Consider the following 17,612-nt stretch of genomic DNA (forward strand, 5'->3'; position numbering starts at 1 on the left):
CCCTTCCCAGTTTTCTGTCCATAAGTCCTCATTCCCTCGTCTACCCCCCCATACGGGTATTCCCCCTATCCATCCCCCTTATTACCCTCCCCCATATTCCCCTGCACTGGGGGTCCAACCTTGGCAAGACCAAGGGCTTTCCCTTCCACTGGCTATTCTCTGCTACATATGCAGTTGGAGCCCTGGGTCAGTCCATGTATAGTCTTTCAGTAGTGGTTTAGTTCCTAGAAGCTCTGGTTGGCTGGCATTGTTGTTTTTATGGGGTTGCAAGCTCCTTCAACTCTTTCAATACTTCCTCTAATTCCCCCTAAGGGGGTCCTATTCTCAGTTCAGTGGTTTTCTGCTAGCATTGACCTCTGTGTTGGACATGATCTGGATGTGTCTCTCAGGAGAGATCTATATCCGGTTCCTTTCAGCACGCATTTTTTAGCTTCATCAATCTTATCTAGTTTTGGTGGCTGTGTGTGTGTGTGTGTGTGTGTGTGTGTGTGTGTATGGGCCACATGTGTGTCAGGCTTTGAATGGCCATTCCTTGAGTTGCTGCTCTAAACTTTGCTTCCATATCCCCTACTATGAATATTTTTCCCCCTTTTAAGAAGGAGTGGGAGCATCTGCATTTTGGTCATCCTTCTTCTTGAGCTTCCTGTGGTCTGTAGATTGCATCTTGGGTAATTTGAGCTTTTTGGCTAATATCCACTTATCAATGAGTGTGCTTTTCTGTGATTGAGTAATCTCACTCAGGATGATATTTTCTAGTTCATTCTATTTGCCTATGAATTTCACGAAGTCATTGTTTTTGATAGCTGAGTAGTACTCCATTGTGTAGATGTACCACATTTTCTGTATCCATTCCTCTGTTGAAGGGCATCTGGGTTCTTTCCAGCTTCTGGCTATTATAAATAAGGCTGCTATGAACATAGTGGAGCATGTGTCTTTGTTGTATGTTGGAACATCTTTTGGGTATATGTCCAAGAGAGGTATAGCTGGGTCCTCAGGTAGTGTAATGCCCAATTTTCTGAGGAACCTCCAGACTGATTTCCAGAGTAGTTGTACCAGTTTTCAATCCCACCAACAATGGAGGAGTGTTCCTCTTTCTCCACATCCTCACCAGCATCTGCTGTCACCGGAGTTTTTGATCTTAGCCATTCTGACTGTGAACCCATGTTTTAAATGGGGAAGTTTCACTACTTTCTTTTTTCACCACTTTCTACAAGTCCTTTCTTAGACTTGTCCGATACTGGGTGTTTTGGACATTTATTTAACACCACATATGGAAAAAAAGTGGTATTTGAATGATGACAGGTGTGTGTGTGTGTGTGTGTGTGTGTGTGTGTGTGTGTGTGTGTGTGTGTGTTTGCAGAACACTGCCAATCAGAATAGACTGAAGGGCAAGGGCTTGTGGAACTAGGGTCTGTGAGAGTTGCTTCCTGTAGAGTTCTCAAGGTTGCTGTTGGGGGTGGAGCAGTGGGAGGGCAATTCTTGATACAGTAACGAAAGCTTCTGTGTCAAGTAGGGGAAGAGCTGCTAGGTCCCGCACTCACACAGACACAGCACAGGCTGCAATGTGAGTCAGAGTTCTCATGTTTCCCAGACTTTAAGCAAGGATTCCTAGTCATAAGTAAAGATAGATACATTCTGTTTCATGGACAGTGAAAGATATTGCATTTAAAGGCATGGCTCAAATCCTTTTGTGGGAGGATGCCTTTTTTTTTCTCAAAGAAAAGTTATATGAATAGTTTTACACAAAAGGTTACCTTATTTTCATTATAAGAATGAATGCCAATCAAAAGGTAAATGCATGTGGTTTGTAAATTCATACTTGAGATTAGTAAATGATAGTTAAGAGAAAAAAAAGACAGAGTTGGTGCACTCGCTCAGTGTGTTAGAACACTTGACACCAAGGCTGATCCAATGAGTTCACCCCTGGGACCCACATGGCGGGAGGACAGAACTAACTCCTTCAAGTTCTTTGACCTCCACACTCCTGCAATGGCATGTATGTGTGCACATGCACACACGCACACATACGCACACGTGCACATGCACATGTGCACATGCACACAGTATTTTTTTTAAAAGGAATTTCCTTGGCAGATAATGTCACTTATTAAAGAATCTCAAAAGGAACTTTGTCCTATGTATGTTGGCCCAGAATCTATCAGTGTATGCATGCCAGCCAGACTGGCAACAGCTTACTACTCTAGGGAGTGCAGACAGCAACTAAACAGGAACAGTTAAGAGTTATTTCCTCCTCCCAAATTTTCTATCCGTGAAGTGCTACGGAAAGAACAAGTCATTCTTTGTGAGGAATGACTTTTATATATATCTTGCATCTGTTAGGTTTGAAGGATAAATAAAATTTCACTACAGTTACTTAATGAAATCCTAAGAATGCCTTATAAATATGATTAATACCCTCTATTGTTAATGGATATAGATCAAGCAAGTTGTAGGTTGCCGGAATATTAATGTCACTATTTTTTTTCGGACATACGGTATGTACTTGCATTCTTTTTATGTAATGCCACTGTGTGGTGATGGAATTACAGGTCAGCCATGCATGCAAGTTAATAGCTTTCTATGTCCTCATAAAGATGCTAACATGTTACATGTGGAGATGGCTACATCAGCAATGTGGGATAATTAAATCATAGTACATGTGATGATGAATCCTATCCATAAAAGCAAATGAAATGAATGACAATCTGATGAATTTTTCTTTCCTTTTACACATTTAAAAAATGACTACTATATTTATCCCCCCCTCTGTGTGTGTGTGTGTGTGTGTGTGTGTGTGCGTGTGTGTGTGCGCGCGCACGTGCGTGTAGTGTCTGCAAAAGCCAGAAGAAGATGTCCCAACCCCTGGAGCTGGTTACAGGTGGTGGTGAGCCACCCAGCGCAGGTGCTGGGAACAAAATTCAGGTCCCCTAGAGGATTGCATTCTTAACCACTGAGCTATCTCCTTGTATAAGCTTTCTATAAGACCCAGTACAAATTTGTAATAAATTACATTATTACTGAACAATGGAAACCAGGTTATTCACAGAATGAAGAACTGAATAAAGTTGGTTTCCAGTAACTGTTAAGGTGAATGAGGTTTTAGGAAGGAAGGAATTCACACAGCCAGACAAAAGGCCAAGGGGGTGGGGTACACTTCTTTTCTTTAGGGTTACAACATGAATGGTTCAATGTGCAGAAAGCCTTAATTGTGACTTTTAGTAAAACCCACTTATTTTTCAAAGAAATACTATCTAAAACTCAGAATTGCATTTTTAAAATCCTTGACAAGTCAGAAGATGTGGACCAAAGGGAATTTCAATTCCTTTTCTTAGTGCCTGACATGAAGGTCATATTCTCCCCTTGATGGTCAGGGTCTCCATGGCTTTTTACCAAATGTTAGTAAAGCAATCTCAGCTTCTCTTAGCCAAATACCCTTCCCTCATTAACATCTACTTCAGCCTTAATAAAAGTTCAGTTCAGCTCTGTTTGGCCATTCTGGAAGGAATGAGAAGTACCAGGGATGTAGTTTGTTCTCTGTTGCTATATCTAAACACTACAGAAGGTTTTTGATTGTTTGTTTATTTGTTTTTAAAGAGAATGGAGATTTGTCTGTCTTACAGCTCTGGAAGTGCATCCGGTCAGGACTTCTCTCTGGATTATAACACAGTGGAGGGCCTCACAGAGCAAGAGCAAACATGCTACCTGGGGTAGCTCCTCCTTTCTAGCACTTTTACCATCATGGAGACTCGTGACTTTATCTGAGTCTTCCTACCTCCTGAAGCTCTCACCAGCAAATACGATTAGCATATGGCTTTGGGGATTAAATCACTAACAAATGCATTTGCAGGGACACCCCTTCAGAATTGTTGAGTAGAAGTATTTTTTTGAAAAAGACAGGGTAGGATCATTAAATAGATGAGTAGAAGGGAGAAATGTGAAAGAGGTTGAGTACAGGGGAAAAGACTAAAAATTTGAAGATATTTCAGCTTAGAAGATAAATTGCAAGTGGCTGGATAAAATCCTCTGGTTTCAGTAATATCAACTATGTTCACAGCAGGCTGTCTCTTAGGGGTTCCAAGATGACACAGCTGATATGGGGGCACCTCACTCACTCCTGTCCCTAGTCAAAAGGATGAGACAGTGTCATTGCTTTAAAAGCATGAAGGTTATTGATGAGACTGTCAGAGTACAATTTACGAAGGACTTCGAAGAGACCACAGAGACAACCGCTGCACGTTGTCTATCTAGCTGTCAATCATCCATCACTTACCTGTCTACCTGCCTTCCATCATCATCAACCATCTACGTGTCTGTCTGTGAATGGCATGAAGGAATCAGGGGACAATTTCAGTGGGAGGGGACCAGTAGGAACGAGGAGAGCAGCGAAGAGGAGAGCAGTGAAGTTCAGTGACGCGCACCTACGGCCATACTGTCATTTAACCCATTATTCTGTATGCTGATTTTGATGGTCAGTTCTGTCTGTCAATTTGACTAAACCTAGACTCGACTGGGGAAGAGATTCCTAATGAGGAAGTGTCTAGATCAGACTGGCTTACGGTGACGTCTGTGGGGATGAGGGCTGATATGCTAACCTTGTAATCCTGAATCAAGAAATACTACCAGAGAGGGAAGAGGTAGGTCAGCATTTCCTCCCAATGCCATCGTTGGGGTCCTGATGCTGCCTGATTTCCAACTCCTGCCCTTCACGTGGTCCTTCTCTCTGTGCTGTCTTTTGTTCCTCTGTTTCACATCCTCTTCTGCCCTTTAGAACCCCACCCCAGTCAATCCAGGACAATCATCTTATCTCAAGGACCTTAAGCTAATTATGTTTGAATTCACTGGTTCCAGGGATTAGAAAATGGCTGGGGGCCAACACCATTTAACCTATTATGCTCAATAGAGTAAGCCTACTTATTACTCCCACAGGGTACATGAAGTAATTGAGATGTAGAGAGCTCAAGGGACTTGCCCAAGGTTATCTAGATAATAGGCTGTGAACATGAGATTCATATTTACTTCTAGAAAAAAAAAAGCCACTTTCCTGAAAATAGCTTCAAGAATTTTCCATTTGGATGTCAAATATAATTTTTTGATCCATTTTTTACTGGACTTTATCTTATACCACTGACAACATCGGATGCACCAGAATTCCCCACTTAAAGCAGTAATTCTATAGTTAAATTACTCACGCCTTATAAGGCTGCTTATTGTATACTGTATTAGTAATCTTTTTTCATGGCTGTGACAAAATGCCTGACAAAAGGGGGAAGAAAGGTTATGGCTTATGGTTTCAGAGATCCCCACTTATGGTGTTGGCCTCCATTGTTCCTGAGACTGTGTACAGAGAGGCAGAACATGACAGTAGAGGACAGTGGTGAGACTCACCTCACCTCATGATGGACAGGAGACAGAGAGAGACAAAGATGGAGCCCAGAACAAAACAGAGCAGGAAATGGACCCCAAGAACTCACTCCCACATCCTGAGACACCTACTTCCATATTTTTATTTTGTTTTACATATTTATTTATTATGTGTCTGTATGTGTGGACATATGTGCCACAACACACATGTGAAATTCAAAAGACAACCTGTTATTAGTTAATTATTTCCTACTCCATGGGTTCTATGATCCGATTTGGGTCTTTGGGCTTGGCAGCAAGTGCTTTTGCCAGCTGACCTGTCTCATTGGTTCTCCTCCTCCTCCTTTTCCTCCCCCCTCCTCCTCTTCTTCCTCCCCCCCTCCCCCTCCTCCTCCTCTTCCTCCCCCTCCTCCCCCTCTTTTCCTCTTCCTCCTCTTCCCCCTCCTCCTTTTCCTCCTCCTCCTCCTCCTCCTCCTCATCATCATCATTTTATTATTTTTACTTTTGTTAAGGTTTCTTCTCTCTTTTTTTTCCCTGTGTTGTTATGAAACAAGGTCTTACTCTGTAGCCCAGGTTGGCCTGGAACTCCTGGTAATTTTCCAGCTCTCGAATTTCTCTGGTATTAGCATTACAAGGGTGAGTGTCTTACTGAGAATTACTATAGCTATGATGAAACACCATGACCAAAAAGCAAATTAGGGAGGAAAGGGTTTATTTGGCTTACACTTCCATGTCACAACCCATCACTGAAGGGAGTCTGGGCAGGAACTCAAGCAGGGCAGTGGCTGATGCAGACACCATGGAGGGTGCTACTTACCCCTTGTTCCTCATGGCATTCTCAGCCTGCTTTCTTATAGAACTCAGGACCACCAGCCTAGGGATAGCACCGCCCACAGTGGGCTGAGCCCTCCTGCACTGATCACTAGTTAAGGAAATACCCCACAGACGTGTTTATAGCCTGATTTTATGGAGACATTTTCTCAATTGAAGTTTCTTCCTCTCAGACGACTTTAGCTTGTGTCAAGTTGATATAAAACTGTGCAGCACAGCAAGCCACCATGACAAGTCCAATCTATTCTTTCTAAGTTCTTGCCTATAAAGTTTCAACTACCTCCCAAGTATGGCCCTGGGTCGCCAAATCTTAGCTAGATGTAGTCTAGTAGTGATGGAAATAAATCCGCTATCCCATCACACCGTAAAACCCCATCTCTGAACATTGTCCTGGGGACCAACACATAGGAGGCTTTAAAGGGGATAATTTTATACTCAAGCAATAACACATAATTTACAATAAAACTTTATTGAAAATAACCTTAATGGCCTCCTATAAGAGGCCAAATCCTCCATGGTCCATCCATATGAACCCGTCCGTGCAGACCTTTTAAAGTGAAACATCAGGAATTACACTTGATATTTTCTAAGAGAGTAGACCTTGAGTAGTCTCAGAAAAATAAGGTGTGTTATGGAATAGAGGACTAATGAGTTTGGTTGTGACAATCATTTTCCAGTCTATGTGCACCTCAAACTAGCATGTAGCTGTTAAATGTTTGTGCTAAGCATCCCTTGACAAACCTGTAAAAATGACAACTAAAAGGGAAGCATGCCTGAACTGGTGTGAACAAGTTCACACAAGGTCCAGAGCTGTGTGTGTAAACTGCAAGTGTTTCCTACAGAACAGAAGAGCACATATTTATGTGCAGTTACATGTGGTGCACAAATGGGGTGCTTAACAAAGCAAAGTCATAAATTTGTCTTTGAGAGAAAGAATCATGCAGCCAAGTGTGGGGATGAAAGGGAGATTTCCTGTTGTAAATGATACTGGGTTGTTTGAAGTTACCCTGCTTCCTCCTCCTCCTCCTCTTTCTCCTTCTCTTATCCCCTCTTCCTCCCTCCCCCACCCGTCCTCCTCCTCCCCACTCCTTCTTTTGAGACAGTCTTGCAGTGTAACTCAGGCTGGCCTCTAACTCAAACGATCCTCCTACTTCAGTTCCCAAGGCTGGCATACATCACCCTACTTTACTTATTTTTTTATTGTCTTCTCTTAATACATTTTGTCTTTCCTCAGCTAATTGCTGAGGAAAAGTATACACATGTGTGCACACACATGTGTGTACATGTATGTGTGTGTGTATTCATGTGTACCATTCCATCATCATCTTTGTGTGTTCTCTACATATAGAAACCCACTGCTCCACTGTCCTCTTGTGTAACTTCCCATATTTTCAATGTTGGAGCCTACCCCCTCTTCCTTTCCCTCACAAGCTCCTTGTCTACACTACTCTGAATTATGATCATGTTTCTCAGTTGGTCACTTTCATTAAATTAGCTCCTGCAGGAAAGTATGCATCTTGGGGGTTGTGTGCTCTCCAAGCAGCAGAACAGAGCTTTGCTGAACACATATCACTGACCAAGAAATTTAAACGGAAAAGCCATCTAGGAAAATCTATGTTTTCTATGATGGCCAGTTTCTAGGGAGCTAGAAAATAACATGTGGCCCAAATATATGAATCCTACTTAGCATAAAAATCTAAAAAAACCAACAAGATCTCAAAGCCAAGCATTAGACCTGTACAATGTACCAAAGTGAGGTAAGTGTGTGAGATGTAAATACCATTTTATAACCATTGCGGATAGCATAAGGGAAGAAAACTGATTTCAATCCTAATGAAAACACGGCTTTTGCTGCCTTGACTTGTGTCAACAAGCAGAGTGGATCCAGTTACACACTGCGTGAGCGCTAATTCTGTCGAGGAGCACTGTGTGTCAAAGATAGGAGCTATCAGCCACTCACTGTCCCTGGTGCACACCCTCTCCACATCAATGCAACTCGCACTAAGGTTTAACAGATGCCTCCTCTCCAAGTGAATGGTCCCAAATCACATTATAAATCCACCACACTCTCACTGCATATTCTTCTTTCATTTAAAACTATTTTCCCTTGTTTTGGGCGAATGGGAGTAGAGGGTCCTATCGCTCTATGTGTGTAAGGTCCATGTGTCTTGTGGCCTTTCATAGTCATTGACTGTGTCTCAGCTTCGAGAGTCAATGGGGCTACTTTTTCAGGTTTCTAGGATACCGTCAGTTCTGATCTCCAGAAATAGGTACACTGATGGCAGGCCCAAGCCATTTCTCCTGACCTTATGATAGCATCAAATATTTTAAAATGATGAAGAAGCAAAGATTAAAATTTTACTTCTACTTACTGATAGTGCGGTTTCATATTCTCCAGAAGCCAAGTGGGCCAAGCCCAGGTAGTAAGAAGCCTCTCCTTCCATGCTTCTGTCATTTCCTGAAGTGAGGATGTAGAGAGGTTACCATGGCATTTTGGGGATGGGCTCATCAATTAAGACAACAGTCAGTCACTCTTTAAAAACATACAGAAATAAAAATGATTCTTTAAGAATTGAAAGACAAGCGCTCTCTCTCTCTCTCTCTCTCTCTCTCTCTCTCTCTCCCTTTCTCTCTCTCTGTCTCTCTCTGTGTGTATGTGTGTGTGTGTGCGCATGCGTGTGCACATGTGTGCGCACGCGAGTTAACTAAAACTTATCCTGATCTCAAGTGATAGGTTAAGATACTTTAGCAATATAATTGTAGGAAGTCCCCTCTTTATACACCAAACAGTATATACGTTCCACAAGTCTTAGAATGTTTATATTAGTTTGGCACATGTAGACCTACAGTCATCCAGCATGTCTGTAAAAGCTTACACGAAACAGCAAGCAACAGGTAATAGCTTAGCTGGATGCATACCCCTGCCGTTATCCATGTTTCTGACAGACACATTATGACTGACTGCCTGGTCACGGAATCATATGCTATCAATGACCCAGGGTCATCGATCAGCATGATCAGTTGCACCTAATTACACAGGAGCAGGATACTCACTAAAGAGAAGGCAAGAAAGGTAAATCTACCCATGACGTCCCACTGTGAACGGGCAAGGAACATCAGTTCTAAGGATATACCAAGGAATAGCAGTTCTAAGGATATACCGAGGAATAGCAGTTCTAAGGATATACCGAGGAACATCAGTTCTAAGGATATACCAAGGAATAGCAGTTCTAAGGATATACCAAGGAATAGCAGTTCTAAGGATATACCGAGGAATAGCAGTTCTAAGGATATACCAAGGAATAGCAGTTCTAAGGATATACCGAGGAATAGAAGTTCTAAGGATATACCGAGGAATAGCAGTTCTAAGGATATACCGAGGAACATCAGTTCTAAGGATATACCAAGGAATAGCAGTTCTAAGGATATACCGAGGAATAGCAGTTCTAAGGATATACCGAGGAATAGCAGTTCTAAGGATATACCAAGGAATAGCAGTTCTAAGGATATACCGAGGAATAGCAGTTCTAAGGATATACCGAGGAATAGCAGTTCTAAGGATATACCGAGGGATAGCGGTTCTAAGGATATACCAAGGAATAGCAGTTCTAAGGATATACCGAGGAATAGCAGTTCTAAGGATATACTGAGGAGTACTACTTTTGAGAACTTGTAGGCTGATGGCTAACTTGGCAGTGGGGTGCTCATGTGGGAGCCATCCCTGGCTCACGGAATGAATACATGAATGAGTAAATGAGCATCAGTTGGCTTTCAGACATGGCAACTTCTCCTGCTTGTTCACTGGGACTGCACTGTGATAAAATGAAAACAGTGGAGCAACAGGAACACATCAGTAACAACAAGAATTGACATTATAGCGAAAGGTTGGCGTGGTTAGAACTGAGTGACAGATGGGCCAATGGGATGGAGTCAGAGAGTGGACCTGTTTGGTGAGATGCAATGAGAGGTGTTCTGGGGGACACAGCAAGGTAAAGGGAGCATGGGGCAGTGATGGGGAGAGCACAAAGCAGGTCTCGGTTCTGAATGGGTTTGTTAGAAAGATGTCACTGAGAAGACAGCATCCACAATCAAGTGGAATTAGGAGTGTGGAGCAGAAACAACCGGGGACCTCACTGCTATGTGGAAATTAAGCACAGTGCTGAGTAACCACAGGGCAAAAGGAAAGAAACCACAAGGTTAGCTACAGAGTGCAGAGCATGGTGAGAGGGGCAAACCTGAAAAATAAGGCAACCAACAGAAGGGGATAAAGTAGCAGATGGTGGAACAGATAAAGTCACAGTGTAACAGATAAAGTAATAAAGTAAAAAATAAAGTAACAGATACAGTGATAAGGTAACAGATAAAGGGACAAACACACACAGGTGACTTATGAATGCTATAGGTGTCAATTGCTATGATAAAACACTATGACCAAAAACAACCCAGGAGGGGGTTTGTTTCAGTTTGTACTTTATAGGTCATCATGAAGGGAAGTCAGGGCAGGAGTTCAAGGCAGGAACTGGAGGCAGGAACTGTTGCATAGACCATGGAGGAGTGCCACTTACTGGCTTGTTCCCACGGTTTTATCAGTTTTCTTTCTTACACAATCCATGACAACCTGCCCATTATACTGGGCCCTCCTGCATAAATCATCAATCAAGAAACGGCACAACCACAGAGTTGTTTCCAGGCAAATATGATGGAGAGATTTTCTCTGTTGATGTTCTCTCTTCCCAGACATCCCATGTTAACAACAGCATCAGGACCTAACCAGCATGACGGCCATATGCATCTATACCCAAACAGTAGGAAGATGCTTTCCTGACTTGCCAAAAAGATAGATAGAAATGACAAAAAGAGAGGACAGAGTGGAAATGAAACAGAGGGAAAAAGGCAACAGAGGAAATCAACCAATCAACTTTATGATTGGTGAATCATAAAGTTAACAAAATATCAGCCACACTGACATGAAAAGAAGAAACACTCAAATGCTCACAATGGAATCAGGAATGAAAATGGAAATGACTACAGACCTTGATTGTATGAGAATTATGTGAGTATGCTTATACTACCAAACTCTATAAACTAAAATTAAAATATTCCAGAAAGACACAAACACTGACATTAGCTGAAGGAGGGGGAGGGAGAGGAGGAAGAAGAGCAAGATGGAGGGGATGGAAGGGGAGGAAGAGGAAGAGGAGGAAGAGGAAGAGGAGGAAGAGGAGGAAGAGGAGGAAGAGGAAGAGGAGGAAGAGGAGGAAGAGGAGGAAGAGGAAGAGGAGGAAGAGGAGGAGGAAGAGGAGGAAGAGGAAGAGGAGGAAGAGGAAGAGGAGGAAGAGGAAGAAGAGGAAGAGGAAGAAGAGGAAGAGATGGAGGAAGATGGAGGAGAAGGAACAGGAGGATGGAGGAGGGGGACAGAGGAGGATAAGGAGGAAGAGGGGGATGGAGCAGGACAGGGATAGAGGAGGAGGAGGAAGAGGAGGAGGATGGAGGAGGAGAATGGAGCAGAAGAATCTTTGATACAATAAGCTAAGCAACTGAATGTGATTATGACTGAAAACATCTTACAAAGAAAAGTTCAGTCACAGTTACCTTTATTGAAAAATGTAAGAAGAGTTAGCACCCATCAGGTATAACTTCTTAAAAGCAGCCTATGGGAAACATTTCCCAAAGCGTTCTGTGAGGTCAGTCTTAACGCTGAGACAAAGACACCACTAGAGACCAAATCAAGAAGCCCTGACAACAGCAGTCCCTACTGATACAGGGAGAATAATTATGCACACAAAAATGTAGCAAAGCAAATCTAGTGACATAAAAAGGATTGTAAATCATTATCAAGAGGCATTTGCTCTAGAAGCCTAGGTTGACTACCACCAGGAGGTAGAAGTAACCTCACTGCATGGGAGGAAATGTTTTCAAATCAGATATCTGATGAAAGATTCACGTTACCAATCATAAGGGATTTTAATAACCCAATGATAGACAAATAACACAACGGCAATGTGCAAAGATGTCAGGGATGGCCGGCGAGATGTCCCCTTTGCAAGCTAGTGATCCTCAGAAAGTGAACATGGAGTGGTCACGTGACTCAACAATTCTCCTGGGTATGCACCAAAGAGAATTCAAAATGTACGAGTAGCTCCACTAGGACAACTCAGATGTTTATCAGATGATGAGTATATGAAGAAGGTGTGTGTGTGTGTGTGTGAAAACCTGAAAACCATTCAGTGAAGTGTTATTTGGTGCATGTATTCATGCTATAAGTTGTGTGCGTGCGTGCTTGTGTGTGTGCGTGTGTGCGTGCGTGCCTGTGTGTTCTATATTTATTGCAATCTGAGAAACCATTTATTGCTTATAAATTCCTTATAGTCAGATACTTGGGAAAGTGTGATAAATGTTTAGTTAGGAGTAACAAGGAAATAGCACAGCAACATATCTTAAATGTCTTAAAGCACCATACTCCACAACTTGCACCTTCCACCATGGTGCCCTGAAGAAGGATTTGGGCCTTAGTGAATGTGCATGTCTCTTACATGCTATCTAAAGCCCACATGGGAGGCACATGCTTCCTGATTTCCATTCCTTTCTCAACTCTCCTACCACCAAATGCAAAACTAAAGTACGCTATCTTCTAGTGTGTGTGCCTTTCTACTGAGATTCCTGTCCACACCTTCTGCGTGGTCACAATTTGCTTGTTGACACAGGTGCCCGTGCTGTGATCTGCACTCACATTTACTCCCCTAGAGAAGACACGGGCCACCGTTTATGCAGAAACAGTTCATTTGATGGAAATTATCTTTCAGTGATGGAAATTTCCTTTAAACATTTCGACTAAAGTTATTTTTTGAATGAAAGATAGAAAGAGTTCAAATGCTTACTTTCCCTCTAAACTAAATTAAAATCACACCCTAAGGCCAGTCCTATTCACCTCAAATAAGCCATGAACTACTTAACAAATGAATTCATTAACAATGTCCATGAGTCAACCCTGCACCTTCCTCTCCCCTATCATGGGAAAACTGCTCCACTAGAAAATGACTGCGTGGTGACGTGGTAATGCAAGGGGTATTTTCCTTTGTGTTATAAATTAAAAGTTTTTTTTTAAATTAACTTGAGTATTTCTTATTTACATTTTGAGTGTTATTCCCTTTTCCGGTTTCCGGGCCAACATCCCCCCTCCTCCTCCCCTTCTTTATGGATGTTCCCCTCCCAACCCTCCCCCCATTGCTGCCCTCCCCTCAACAATCACGTTCACTGGGGGTTCAGTCTTAGCAGGACCCAGGGCTTCCCCTTCCACTGGTGATTCTTACTAGGATATTCAATGCTACCTATGAGGTCAGAGTCCAGGGTCAGTCCATGTATAGTCTTTGGGTAGTGGCTTAGTCCCTGGAAGCTCTGGTTGCTTGGCATTGTTGTTATAAATTAAAAGTTTATAGTGTATGCTCCATTTCCATTATGTCTCATACAGAGAAAGATGCTGTAAGATATTAAGGATATGAGCTGCTTTCCCCAAAGCATTTTTTCCTGCTAAGAGTGTGAAGGAGAGTCACATGGGCATCCTGTCAGCTTGCAGTCTCTGATGCTGCCATCAGGGTGGGACAGACTGTGAAAAAATGCTGCGTTCTCTCCTCCTGAAGCTGATAATGCAGGACCAATGGCTGAGCTGTGAGAGGCAAAGGCCCAACGTGGACTGCAGAGCTATTTCCCAGTTACTCCTGACTAAACATTTATAACAATTTCCCAAGTATCCTATGAGAGGAAATTTATAAACAATAAAGGGTTTCTCAGATTGCAGAAAATACAACACACACAAACACACACACACACACACACACACACACACGAGAAAGAGAGAGAGAGACAGAGACAGAGACAGAGACAGAGAAGGGGGAGGGAGGGAGAGAAGGAGAGAAAGAGGGAGAGAGAGAGAGAGAGAAGAGGCAGAGAGACAGAGAGACAGAGACAGAGAGGGGGAGGGAGAGAGAGAGAGAGAGAGAGAGAGAGAGAGAGAGAGAGAGAGAGAGAGAGAGAGAGAGATGACCCTATCTTCTCTTTGTGGGTTCCCTGCTTTACAACAGTACCCCCAGTGGATTGTAATTTTGGAAATAAAGCTTTCAAGAACTAATGGATTTCTTGTCAGCACTGAGGCCTCCCTCTGCCTTACAGCGGACTCTGAAAGCATGTTGATGGCTTTTGTCTTTGCATTTCATATGAAACAATTACCTACGACTTGACAATTTTTACTCCTCTCCTGGGAGAGCCAGTGGCTGTGCACTAAAGAAAGCACTGTGCGAGCAGTGTTCACCACTCACCTTCTCCGGCTGTCCACCAGGGAAAGCACCGTGTGAAGACTCACCACTCACCTTCTCTGGCTATCTCGGAAGCTTTGATGAGGATTTTGATGGCCTGTTTGTAGTCCCTGTTTTGCAGCATCCTGTCTGAGAGCAGTCTGTAGGTTCTCACGAGACTTTCACAGGCTATCAAGTTGAGGAACTGACCCGTCGCATCCTTCCATAACCGTCCCTGTGTCAATTCATGGAATGCTTCATAATGCTCTGCGGCTTTCAGAAGCTCACCTGAAGAATAAAAGCCATTCATAAACATGAAAGTGTCAGCCAGAACGGGTTTTTTAAAGGTCCGTGTACTGTCAGTTGCACTCACAAATGGCGAGAGCTCTACTCGGTGGGTTACATGTGTTGGAATTGCTTTCAGCATTGCTCTTAAAGGGTGGGGACAGAAGCAGAGCCACGCAGTGCAAAACCATCAGAAATGAACAGGATCTGCCTCGAATAGGACCTCAGAGTCTCCTTACACACCTTCAAGCATGGTGAACTCAGCAGTTGAAGGGACTGCCATTGTGCATGGTTAGAGACAGTGTGAGACAGTGGGAAGGCCCATGCATTCCCCCAGTGAACCACCAAACAGTCTCCTGGGGCAGAACTCATATGGTTCCATTTTACAGAAGAGAAGGTGGAGGCTCAGCTCAATGTTGCATGCTTAGGGGCAGCACAAGAAAGGCTTTCCAGAGGCTGTGCCAGCTACCTCATTGCTTTCCCGAGACAGCAACTGCCTCACTCTTAGGGAGCATTTAGATACCATGGGAATAGAATGCACTGGCACAGTGGGCTTGAAGATTACTGCTCAGAACCTGAAGGAACCACCTCCACATTCCCCAGTGACAAGAACCTCATTGAACTGCAGTTCTGGATCGATTGCGTCTTATCTGTCATTCCCAAACTCTGAATTAGCCTCAGACCATTTCATCCCTTCAAATATGAAACAATGTTCTTCTGGGAGAGCAGTCTGCAGTCCCATGCTGTGGACTATATCTGACATGTAAATTCCCTTTGGAGACCCTCCTGCTATCCTGTAATGCAAGTAGTCTTTGAGGCATTAGAGTGGCACTCCTCATCCCGGACATTTCACGCCTAAGGGTTTCAACTGTAGCCATTAAAAGTGGGTGAGGGTTTCAAGCAGAAGACCTGTTTCTTGTTTTGTTTGTTTGTTTAGGCTTACACTGATTGCTGCCCCCTCTATGCCTTACTTTATTATTCTGCGAACTAAGCATCTACCGTAAGATTTAGAAATTAATTACTGCATGTTCAGTGTATTATGGAGTTAGTGTGAAATAAACATAGGGGCGTTATCAGTTGGCATAGTAATAGCATTTCTACAATAACTAATGGCTAATTGCAACATAGTCTCTACATTTATACTCTATATCCAGTGTATCCTGCAAGAGATAAGAGTTAGTCCTTCTAACAAAATTACCAAGACTGGTTGAATTAACCTTTGCAGTTCATATTAGGATCAATACATTTCCACAAATTGTTTCATTGCCCCTGACTGTACAATCTGTCCCCATTCATTATGCTGACCATGTTATTGAGATGACTATTAGTGACGACACAGACCAACTAAGAGGGTTGGCACACACTTATATAACACCAGCACTTGGGAGCTAGCATGAAAAGACCAGAATTATAAGTAGGAGACTGTCTTAGGTAAGACAGGGTTTCTAATAACACCATCAAAATAAGAAAGCGAAAGGACATGGGGAGTCCCTAGCAGCAGGTGGTAGAAAAATGCAGTAAAATCACGGCAGTGTGAGTCCTTACTGTCTGTGCGGGGTGGGAAGAAACAAAGATATAGAACCCAAGGAGAGGGGTTCTGCAGAGCTGCTTAGAAACGTATACAGCTTTGGAAGAGAGGAGAGAGCACACCCACAAACTGGTAATACCAAAGAATGTTTCATCTCATAGGCATTTACAGTAACCGAAAATATCAGGAAGCAACTATAAGTAAAGCACTCTGTCTGGGAGGAAGGGGTATGGGCGGCAGGTGGTTTGGGTTTTGCTTTTCTTTTTTCATGGTTTTTTCCTTTCCACTTATTGGAATTTTATAGAATTGTTATTATCAAAATGTTTATTTTGTAATATGAAATACACAACAGAATTCATTTTTAAATAACACCCAAACTCTTTTCGCTTTGCTACAAGTGCAGAGGGCGGACACCCCTGCTCCAGGCTGTCTTTCCTTGCAGCTGATCCTTTCCGTGGCTCCTGGGAAGGCCAGCAGAGTTTTCCATCTCTGACTTAGAGTGCCTCTCGTCAGAAACACCTTCCTGAAATACCCACCACCCTCTTTTTTTGGGGGGGGGTTGGATTTCCAATGGAGCACTGGCGTGTATGTGTGTTATGTTTCCTCTGCCAACTGTATTTCTGCCCACAAACGATAGCTTCCTAACTCTGGAGACACATGCACAAAACTCCTTTTTCTTCTCCAGTGCCCATCTATTCATGAAGTAGACACACAGTTTTCTGTTTTCTTCTGGGCCATGTGATTAGAGAATAGTGGATATAGGAAACTGAGAGAAACCAGGGAGTTCCAGCAGGTGTGCGAGCGTGCGTGCGTGTGTGTGTATAGAACTATAAAAGAGCTGGCTCTCTAGATTACACAGTTCATTTAAATTAGATGCAAATGAGGCATAATGGTTTAAAGAATAAGTGAGAGGAGAGGTCTTTATACAAATTTGGGAGTGGAAGTTGAAGGCAGAGAGAGGTAGAGGTGAACCGAGGATGGGAAGCTGGGAAAGAGTAAAGATACAATCTCTGTCCTCCCTGTGACAGACTCAATGTGTGTGAAAGAATAAGATCTGGGAGGCTTTTGGGACACTGGTCACTATGAAGGACCATCTTGAGGTAATCAGAAATGGTCTTTTTGTATGAATTCAGAGTTTCTTGAGCTTTTGGGGTTAGTATCAGTGGACAAGCTAGTTCAAGACTGTCTGGGATTCAGGTCTCAAAGGTTAAAGGACAGATTTGCAAACCACATTTAAATTTCTTATGATTGGAGGTTGAACTCCTGATTCTTAAATTTCCATAATGGTTCTACCACATCAAATATGGCACCACCGACAG

The 17,612-nt window shown here is 42.9% G+C and overlaps 1 protein-coding gene across 3 annotated transcripts in view; it reads right to left on the minus strand.

The window, feature by feature from the left end:
- Positions 1-17,612, minus strand: part of Ttc29 (tetratricopeptide repeat domain 29) — a 218,366-nt gene that overhangs the window by 120,094 nt on the left and 80,660 nt on the right. For all 3 annotated transcript variants that reach the window (XM_017601216.3, NM_001013890.1, XM_063277892.1), the window contains exons 7-8: positions 14,556-14,768; positions 8,565-8,650 (exon numbers count right to left, since the gene is read on the minus strand). In XM_017601216.3, the coding sequence (XP_017456705.1) occupies positions 8,565-8,650; positions 14,556-14,768 (299 nt within the window). The remainder of the gene's footprint in view (positions 1-8,564; positions 8,651-14,555; positions 14,769-17,612) is intronic.

This window comes from Rattus norvegicus, chromosome 19, assembly GCF_036323735.1.
Source record: "Rattus norvegicus strain BN/NHsdMcwi chromosome 19, GRCr8, whole genome shotgun sequence".
In the NCBI taxonomy this organism is placed as follows: domain Eukaryota; kingdom Metazoa; phylum Chordata; class Mammalia; order Rodentia; family Muridae; genus Rattus; species Rattus norvegicus.